A 10722-nucleotide genomic window follows, 5' to 3' on the forward strand; every position below is an offset into this window, starting at 1 on the left:
TTAATTTTATTTCACAAAAAAATATAAATTTATATACAAAGTTATAAACTTTAATTTAGAAAGAATAAAAATATTTATATTCCATATATAAATATTTATTTTGTTTTATATATCATATTTTTATTCATTAAAAAATATTAAAATATTTTTAAAAAAAGAAAAGATTGAAAATTGAAATTTTAATATATATTTATTATATAAGATATATCATAATATTTTAAGTAATATTTAATCATGTTTAATATAATTTTTTATTTATTTTTATTAATAAAAACAATTTTGAATAAGATAAAAATAGGTTAGGTTTAAAAGAAGATGTATGCAACTTGTTAATATTGTGAATTCTAAAGTTTCATACTGGAAAGTCATGTGTGTAGATATTTATATCATTAAGTGATAATTTTATAATGAATCATTTTTATTATTTAGTAATATATAGATATATGTATATTATTATATAAAATATCATGAAAAGAATAAAACTAAAGTTAAAAAATCCAAATCCATTATTTGAATGTTGGTTAGAAGAATGGAGAAAAGAAGCTGCATCCAGAAATTCCGATTTGCAATATCATTTTTCGAAAGCACTCGCTGCATTAAAAAAATATCCCCTACCATTAAAGTCTGGAAAAGATTGTATAATATTGCAACATTTTGGAAAAAAATTATGCTCGATGTTAGATAGAAAACTCGAAGAATACAAAGCTCAGAATTCAGATTTAATAAATGCGAATGATTATACTTGTGAATATTGTAGCCACAACGAACAAAATGTAGTTAAAAGAAAATGTAAAGTTCAAACAACTACAGATGAAGATTTTGTACATCAACGAGTAAATATATTTTTTAATATATTTTTTAAATGTAAATATAATTAAATAAATTTATACATTAACAACTTAATTCATCTTTTATTTTAAGACAGAATTAATAACTTTTAATAATGTAAATTTATTGTCATGGAATATAGAAAATTATGCTGTTTTATTGATTTTATATAAGAAATATCAAGATTCTTGTTATTCAGGTATATTATAAAGAATACTTTTAATTTTTGCATAAATAATTTTTTATTTATAAATAATATACTTATATTTTATTTAATGTTAAAATTTGTTAGAATATGTTACGGAAGTAGATTTATTATCTGAAATAGAAGAATTATGTGGTTTTGCAACAAAGACGTCAATTTTAGATTTATTTGAAAAAAAATTAATTTCCATGATATCTAATCATGAACCAATTAGGTAATGATAATTATTGAATTTATATATAACATAAATTAACTATTAAAAATATATTAGCTATTAAAAACAATATAATTTATTTAGGTATAATCTTACAGAAGATGGTATAAATATTTCAAGAAAGATATGTGAAGTTACAAGCATTGATGCGAAATCAATAAATTCTTTTGAAATATTAAGTAAAATTCAAACATTTTTAGAGACATTGATCATAGAAAACTTAGGACTTTCAACAAATAATTCGAACGAAAATATTAAAAGAGAATGTTCTAAGAATACACAAAATAAAAATTTAAATTTAGAACTTCCAACAAATAAATTAAATATTGATAATATTGATAATACTAAAATACAAAAAGAATATTCTAAGATTATACAGGATAAAGATTCAAATAATTTTTCAAAAATATATAAATCCAAATCTGCAGAATGTATTATTATAAAAAATCATAGGGAAAAATTTGATAAGAATTTTGAAGAGCAAATATCTAAAAAAAATAATGATCTTATAGAAAATGTGCAAGAAAAAACAAAAAATTTACAAGATAAAAATCATGTGGATAATTTAGAAAATAAAACATATTCTATTGATAATTTTCAAAAAAATATTTATTTAGAATCAAGTAAATTTGATATAATATTATTAGTAGATACACAAGAAACTTCTGGGTATGTTTCATTTTATTGAATTCTAATATAAAAAATTTAAAAATGTAATTTTAATAATTTTTATATAGTGGTAAGACAAAACCTCAACATGATGCTACTATAAAGGAACTAACACAACTTGATGTATTATTTGAAATACGTCATTTAAAAGTTGGTGATTTTGCATGGATTGCTAGATGTAGAAGAAAAAAAATTGAGTTAATTTTACCTTATATAGTGGAAAGAAAACGGATAGATGATTTGAATGCAAGTATTATAGATGGAAGATTTCATGAACAGAAAGTAATATTATAATGAAATTATATTTATATTTACATATTTTTATATTATTTATGATTAAATAGAATTTTATCTTATATAGTACAGATTAAAACAATCTGGAATTACAAATCTCATCTATATAATAGAGGATTATGAGAAGAGTCAAAAATTACCAATAGCATATTCATCTTTGATGCAAGCTTCTATTAATACTCTGATACAAGATGATTTTTCTTTAAAATACACTAAAAGTCATAAAGATTCTATGTTTTATTTATCATCATTAACTAGAATTTTGATTAAAACTTTTAAAGTAATATTTCTTTTACAGATTCTTATATTTTAATTTATTTATTAATTTAATTTTAATTATCTCAAAAAAAAAATTTTTCTAGGATAAGAATTTAGTAGGTTGCAAAAAAGAAATTATTAAAGAAACAAATGTTAAATTGCTTCCTTCAAATATTTCAAATAATACTTGTAATCTCATGGAATTCGAGGAATTTAATAAAGCAGCATCTAAACACAAGGTATAATTGCATATCAAATTTATATAATATATATTTCTCTGGTAATTATATTGATAAATTTTTTTAGGTGTTTAAAGTAAATGAAATGTTTATCCGTCAATTATTACAATTAAAAGGAATGTCTGTAGATAAAGCTTTAGCAATTGTAGAACATTATCCAACGCCGCGATTGCTAATTGATGCTTTACATACATCTGACTGTGGAGAATTGTTATTAGCAAATATTCAATTTGGTAATAGAAAACGTCTTATAGGATCAGTAATTAGTAAAACAATTTATCAATTATATACAAAAAAACATTTTAATTAATGAATGAAATTTTATATAAATAGAAACAATTATTAAATATTTTTTGATGTTATGCCTGTTTTTACATTTTTTTAATTTTTATTATTAACTTTTAATAAATTGACTTATCAATTATATCAGTCTTCTTTATGAAATTTATTGTATGTTAAACAATAAATACTTATTTTATATTTTAGTTTTTTTACGAATATTTTATCTATCTTTATTTTTATCTAAAAATATTTATATCTATATGAATTTCTAATATTATATTTTATATTCTATATCTTTATAACATATCAATCTTAATTAAAATAACATTTATTTATTGAGAATACATAAATAACTTAAATAATGTGCACGAAATTAATATTAACATATATATGATATAAATATAATTGATATTGATTAAATAATTTTTTTGAAGAAGTGTAAGAATTTCATTTGCACATATAATCGCTTTTACAATTAGAAAGCGAAATACCAAATTGTTGATAAATCATTAGTATGTATGAATACATATTTTCGTATATAATAACGAAAATTATTCTCTTAGTGATAAAAACATCATGAAATATGACATGCATGTTTTAATTGTCTTGAAATTAAAAAATTATAAGTTATTAGCTCTCGTTTATATTATTATTATAGTGACACATTTTTACATATTAATTTTACGTACTATTCCAAAACTTTCAATTTTCATTTCGTATAATCCCGCTGCTGTTAATATACATGGTTTATTGGATCTAATTTGCATTATATGAAGCACTTTTTGAACTTTCATTGGTATTTTGTACCATTCAGAATCATATCTATTGTGAAATTCATAAATTTATTTTCAATTTTCTTTATTATATAAATATAAAAAACTTACATTTTATCAGCCAATTTTGAGCTTTGATTGAGTAACGTTTCTCCAGGCAAACTAATAGCGTATAAATGAAATTGTTGAGCTATAACGTAAATAATAGCCCTGATGGCCTCTTTTGGTCGATCTAAAAATACAACTACCTAAAACATAAAAAGACTAATATATTTATTAATCATTTTTTATTCATTCAAATAATTTTATTGCAAAATATAAATTTGAAAAATCTTTTATTGTAAAAGTAAATAAATATAATATATGTATTCTTACTTCAACGCATGTTACGCTGATAATCATTATATTTAATCCCATCTGGATCAAATATAAATTTCTACAACACTTCTCGAGTACATCGTAAAGTCTTAAAACGAGACAAATAAAACTTTTAGTTTGAATTAAATTATTTGTTATTAATTATTAATTTTAAATAATTGGTACAGACTGAAGACATTTATAATGCATTATCACGCATTGTTTGAATTCTTCGTAATCAATGTTGCTTATGTTAGGTCCATTTTTTTCAATAGTATGAACTTTTGTTAATTTTTGAATCTGATACCTATATGCATTTATAATAAAGATTATTATTTAAAATTATCAACATTAATAATATCTAACATTAATAAATGTAGGTAAATATTCAAGTTATAAAAAAGATATATAAGTTATATATTTGTTTTTTGATTACACATTATTATTTAATACCACGTTGAACAATATTTACCCGCATGCTGCAAACAATCCGCAAGCATGATAAATAATAGAAATGTATAATGAATCTACTGAGATTATTATTATCACAATAATAACTGCAGAACAAGATAAATGCATATACACAATATAAAAATATTCATAATTGTCTAGGATTATGTAATTAACATTAAATATATTTTGTCGTGAACGGGTTTCATTTAACGGTAAAATAACATCCAGAATGGGATTACATAAAGGAAGAAAAAGAAATATAACAAGAAATGTTAATAAAGTTCCTGGAAGAAATATTTTTGTTATTGTATATTAAATTAATATTGCATAAAATATGTATGAGAAATTACTTCTGTGATCACTTACTCCTGTAGAGGAGTGCAAGTTTACTACCATATTGAGTAAATTTGTCTAACATGATTAATTCTTCCTTTGATTCTAATAATTTCCAATCTTGCGCCAAAGAGTAAAATAAATTTTTAAACTACAATATATTTGATTATTTTGTGTATATAATTGCAAATTTGTGTCTATAAAATGATTTTTTTTCCAGTACCTGCATTTTGTTAGAATAGATATTTAATATCTTTATCATGCTGGCAATTACTGTAATCACTTGAGGTATATTCTGAATGATGTTATCGAAATCTTTGTTACTTATGGCCTCCCATAATTGTATAGACTATCAAATTGTGAATTCCAGATATTGTGTAACAATATTACCTGATTATTTGCTTTATTTAAAGATTGTCAATTGCGAGATATTTTCTCACATTATTTTTTTTATTCATCGATTAATAATTATTAAAAAATATGACATAATATGCTTTTCTTACCGTTGGACAAAGAAAGCTCATGCAAACGGAGATTATCATGATTATTATAATTATACTAATACTATTATTTTGATACGGATTTATCCCACAGATCGTTAAATATAATTTGAGCGTTTTATAATATGCAATATCGAATGCGTTATATTCTTGTTCGTTGCTCTTCTGTAACACTGAACATTGTCGTTTAAATTAAAAATTTTATCTAATTATTTACAAAAAAAGATAACTATTAAAATTATATATCATAATAAAATAAAATATTTCAATTCCAATGCAATTTCTCGAACAAATAAAATGTTTATAACGAATATCGAATAGATAGAATTATTGCGATAAAATTATACCATAAAAATTATGATATACTACTCATTTTTCTCTTACTGTTTAGATTTACGAATTTTTGAAACGGGAAAACTACTCAAAAAAATCTATTGTAATCAATGTGGCAGCACACTGTTCATAAAACTGTTTCGATAAACATCGTCTAAACTCTTTTTTATAGAACCATAGAAAATAGAGATAATTAACTCACGATATTCTGTATCGATAAAAATGCAATTTTCATTGTACAGGTATGTATTAAAGTATCATTTTTAAAATATGATATTATTATTTCGTAGATAAGAAAATAATAGCAGTGTCTAAGGCATCAATCGTGTTGGAAATCAATGACTTTGATTACTACTGAAATATTGATCTCTATAATTGAAATATAATGTTAGCGAAAATTTTTCATTCAATCAAAATCTTTGAAGTCTTTTGAATTTTTAAATGAAAACTGTATAACACATTTTCATCCAAGGTAAATTTCATTTACTGTGGTGTAGATATTCGCATTATACATTGTTCAAACTATTATAACAATAGTAAGATGCAAAAATAGAACATTATACAAATAATTGGTAATTGCAAATCAATGTCAAAAATTCAAATAATATTTAAACAAGAGAATAAAAAAAATTCCAAAAAAAATCCTTCAGAAAAATTTTTCAAGGATGTGAAAAATACATCAAATAAAAATTATACTTATTGAGAAAAATAAAATAAAAATAAAAGAAATGTGAAGTATTGTACATCTATATACAATAATTTTTTCAATTTTAAAATTTCTTTCTTTTGAAAAGAAGAAAATGAAACAAGAATGTTATTATCTTGTAAGAATAATTATATAATGATTTTAATTAAATTATATATTCATTTAACATACATATTTGGGTAAGTTTTCTAATACAATTTATTATAATTTATTATTAAAATACATACTATCTATACATCGTACGGAAAATATGATTAAATAATTTTAATAAAATCATTTAAACTTTTCAACAATATATATATATATATATATATACATATATATCAATCTGGACACAAAACAATGAAGTCATGAACTAAATATTTTTGTCATATATACTTATTTCTTTAGTGACATTAACATCGTGAAATATGACATGCAAGTTTTAAAGGTCTTAAAATAAAAATGACCGTATAAATGTTAATAAATATGAATTACAAATAATAATTCTATAATTATTACATACTATTCCGAAATTTTCCATGTTCATTTCGTACAATCCGCCCGCTGTCAATGAACACGGCTTTTTACTCCTTAGTTGCATCATGTGGAGTACTTTTTGAATTTTTACTGGTATTCCGTACCATGTAGAACTATATCTGTTATATGATATAAAAAAAAAGAAAAAGAAAAAGAAAAAAGAAAGAAAGATTATACATGTACGAGTTTACAATATGTACATATACACACATTAAATACATACATATTATTTGCCAATTCTGTACAATGATCCAGAAGTACCTGTCCAGGTAAGCTGATTACAAACAAATGAAATTGCTCAGCTCCGAGAAATACAGCAGTTCTAATCGCTTCTTCCGGTCTGTCTAGATTTACGACTGTCTGAAAAATAAAACTATCCATTAGATAAGATTTTTTTCTTATTTTTTGATCTCTTTTCCTTCTCTTTAGATTTTTTTTCTTTACTTGGACAGCTGTCACGCTTATACCCATCATATTTAATCCAACTTGAATTAAATAACTATTTCGACTGCTTTCGTTCAGAATATTGTAAAACCTCAAAATATGAGAAAAAACTAATTAGTTCAAGAAGAAGTATTTGACAATATATTAATTAATACGAATTATCTAAAAATTTGAGGAATACAAACTGAAGGGCTTTATCATGAATGGTTATGCAATTTTTAAGCTGTTCATATGTGTAATTTTCTGAAATAATTCTGTCGTTGAACAGATTTTGATATTTGGTCGCTTCTTGAACTTTATACCTGTATGGGTAACAATAAGATTTAGAAAAAGTAAATATAAATTTAAATAGAAATTAGTGGATATTTACCCACACATCGCAAACATTCCGCTGCTGTGATGAATTATAATCATGTACAGCGAATCTACAGTAACTATGATCATTACAACAATGATGGATCCCCAAGCTAACTGCAAATATATGTAAAAGAAATAATCATTATGGTTAAAGATCAAATAATTAACTCTAAACAATTGCTGTCTCGGACGAGTTTCGTTTAATGGATGAACAATATCCAGGAAAGGAAAAATCAGTGGTACGAGTAAAAATAATACCATGAAGGATAACAATGTATCTGAAAAGATAAAGGATAAAAGATTGATTCTTACTTATTTTTTTTTTAAATAATTAAGAATCAAAAGAGGAAAATATTAAGATGCAAAAACTTACTTACTTCGATATAACTGTGCCATTTTACTACCTTTTATGGTAATTTCTTCAAGAACATGAAATTGATTATTTAACTCAAACTTCTCCCATTCTTTTGTTATAAATTCAAACAATTTTTTAAACTATAACGCAATAGATGTTTGTCCAGTTAAGATATGAATTTTTATACTACTTGAAAAAAAATTAAGTTTGAATGATGTTAATTTCACTTACATTTTCTCTGTTGAAATGAATATTCAAAAGTTTAACGACACTCGTTGCAGCCGCGATCAAATGGGGCAGACACTCGATCACTGCATCCATATTTTTATCACGTAATGACGTGTATAATTCTAATGACTAATGAATTCCAGGTCCCATCGTTTAACAACATTACCTGATTACTTACTTCATTTCATAGAATTCATTCAATTTTTACATTTCACCTAAGAAGTATTTCTAAAATATTCAACATAACATTTCTTACCGTTGGAATAAGAATACCAGAAATACTAGCCACCATTACAATTACAATAATATTTCTGAATCCATCTCTTTGGCGTGGATCTTGTCCCAAAAATTTCATGTATTTCTCGAGCAGTTTATAATAAGGAATATCAAATATATTGATACATTTGTTTCTGGTCTTCTGAAATACTGAATAATATTTAAATTTGAATAAATTTTTAAAAGTTATTTAGCTTGTTGACATATTTCAAATGTAAAAAAATGATAGACAATATTTTCAATCTTTTCTATAAATTTATAAATTTTTAATATATATAACTTATAAATTTTATCCTTTTCTCTTACCATCCATATTTCCAGGTATGTAACCGATATAGAAGCGGTAGTCGTATCAAGAGGATGAATATCCTTCTTTTTGAAATGGAAGAAATCAATTTGACGAATGCAATTATAGTAGACATTTGATGATGTATGACTCGATGTGAGTAACCGTAGTTATTAGGCATAATTTCGAATCTTATACGACAAGTATGCATCATTGCCCATTTAAATTAATTGACGTTCTGCATAATTGTATCGTAGATAAGAAAATGATAGTTCTCTACGGTTATATTGACGCCTGCCACTTATACTGAAAATCGAACATCTATGATTATCCTGAAATATTGATTGCTATGGCTGCGCCACACAATATGGCATTCGTTAAACAATTTGGTAACAGACAAATTATTATGTATTTAAATTATTAAATTCTAAAAAAAAAAAAAAACATCATTTCTATCTCTGCTTGCAATGTGTTCCAGCAATATTAATTTTTTCTACTTCCAAGCGTGGACTCTCTTTGTCAAAATCAGTGGAACATCAATTATTTGCGAATGGATATGGATAATATAAACAATTTTACAAAAATATTTGTAAAATATATTTATCCGCATTCACGTATCATTTTTTTCTTGCTAAAATTTCACAACTTTATTAGTGGAAAGAAAAAATTTTCTAGAATGATAATTATCTTGGTCAATATGGTATTCCAAAAATTTGAAGATTGGAGATTCTTGAGGTAATTTCAAGCAACATTTTTCTTTGCAACAATATTATTAATTATATTTATTACTATTCACTTATCCTTATTTAATTTGTATAGAAAATATAATATATTTATATCATAATATATTTTCGATAACGTAGAATTTCATTATTTCAGCGACATTATCATTGTGAAATACGACATACACGTTTTAAAGGTCTTGAAAAGAAAAGGATTGTAAGTAATAATTTATATAATACAACTATATTAGTGTTATATTTATACGTACTGTGCCGAAATTTTCTATGTTCATTTCATACAATCCACCTGCCGACAACGTACATAATTTCTTACTCCTTATTTGCATTACGTAGAGTACTTTTTGAATTCGCACAGGTACTCTATACCATATGCAACTGTATCTGTTATATAATATCGTTACATTTGTACTTGTTAGAATAATTTACTATTTATTTTTGCATAGAGTGAACACGTACATATTATTTGAAAACTCAGAGCAATGATCCAAGAGTACTTGCCCAGGTAAACTGAGTACGAATAAATGAAATTGATTAGCTCCGCAAAATACAGCGCTTCTAATTGCTTCCTCTGGTCTATCCAAATTTACAACTGCCTGTAAAATAATAGGTATGTTGATAATCTTTTCAATTTAATTGTTTGATTTTATTGATTAAATTGATTTTTACTTGGACAGCTGTCGCGCTTATGGCCAACATATTTAACCCAACTTGAATAAGATAACTATTTCGATTGCTTTCATTCAGAATATTATAAAACCTCAAAATTTAACGCAATGAATGAATTAGTTATTACAATTATTTGAAACGTGTATTTTATTGTTACTTGATAAATACAAACTGGATAGCTTCATCGTGAGTGATCACACAATTCCTGATTTGTTCGTATGTGTAATTATTTGAAACAATTTTATTGAGTGATTTTGCATTTCCTGTTACTTGTTGTACTTGGTATCTTTATAAAAATAGACATACAATTTATTTATAATGAGAAATATTAGATTATTTATATATTATTGTATATTTTGTTATAGCTCGATTATATTTACCCGCAAACTGTAAATAATGCGCTG

The 10722-nt window shown here is 23.8% G+C and overlaps 2 protein-coding genes across 3 annotated transcripts; one reads left to right on the forward strand and one right to left on the reverse strand.

Moving 5' to 3' along the window:
- The first annotated feature begins 236 nt into the window (after window positions 1-236).
- LOC725951 (crossover junction endonuclease MUS81) lies at window positions 237-3069 on the forward strand. Its single transcript, XM_026443868.1, is given in 9 exon segments — window positions 237-833; window positions 922-1027; window positions 1121-1247; window positions 1332-1513; window positions 1676-1916; window positions 1985-2198; window positions 2278-2490; window positions 2573-2707; window positions 2775-3069. Coding segments are annotated over 9 exon segments (1827 nt in total). The 5' UTR covers window positions 237-467; the 3' UTR covers window positions 3018-3069.
- Window positions 3070-3540: 471 nt separating this feature from the next.
- On the reverse strand, window positions 3541-5786 carry Or105 (odorant receptor 105). Of its 2 annotated transcripts, NM_001242986.1 has the most exon segments (10): window positions 3541-3594; window positions 3679-3811; window positions 3874-4010; window positions 4138-4228; window positions 4310-4426; window positions 4592-4856; window positions 4939-5056; window positions 5129-5254; window positions 5409-5578; window positions 5772-5786. In NM_001242986.1, coding segments are annotated over 10 exon segments (1218 nt in total). In that variant the 5' UTR covers window positions 5779-5786.
- Between the last annotated feature and the right edge of the window lie 4936 nt (window positions 5787-10722).

This window comes from Apis mellifera, linkage group LG11, assembly GCF_003254395.2.
Source record: "Apis mellifera strain DH4 linkage group LG11, Amel_HAv3.1, whole genome shotgun sequence".
Taxonomy (NCBI): Eukaryota; Metazoa; Arthropoda; class Insecta; order Hymenoptera; family Apidae; genus Apis; species Apis mellifera.

Bases quoted from the DNA above. Each gene is read 5' to 3' on its own strand.
- Or105 (XM_026443527.1), bottom strand. From the start codon at position 5,447: ATGATAATCTCCGTTTGCATGAGCTTTCTTTGTCCAACG. The intron at 4,677-4,938 runs GTAAGTGATCAC...CTTGTTCTGCAG, and splicing joins ACTTGCACTCCTCTACAGGA to TTATTATTGTGATAATAATA. The intron at 4,229-4,309 runs GTCTGTACCAAT...TCTCGTTTTAAG, and splicing joins ATGCATTATAAATGTCTTCA to ACTTTACGATGTACTCGAGA.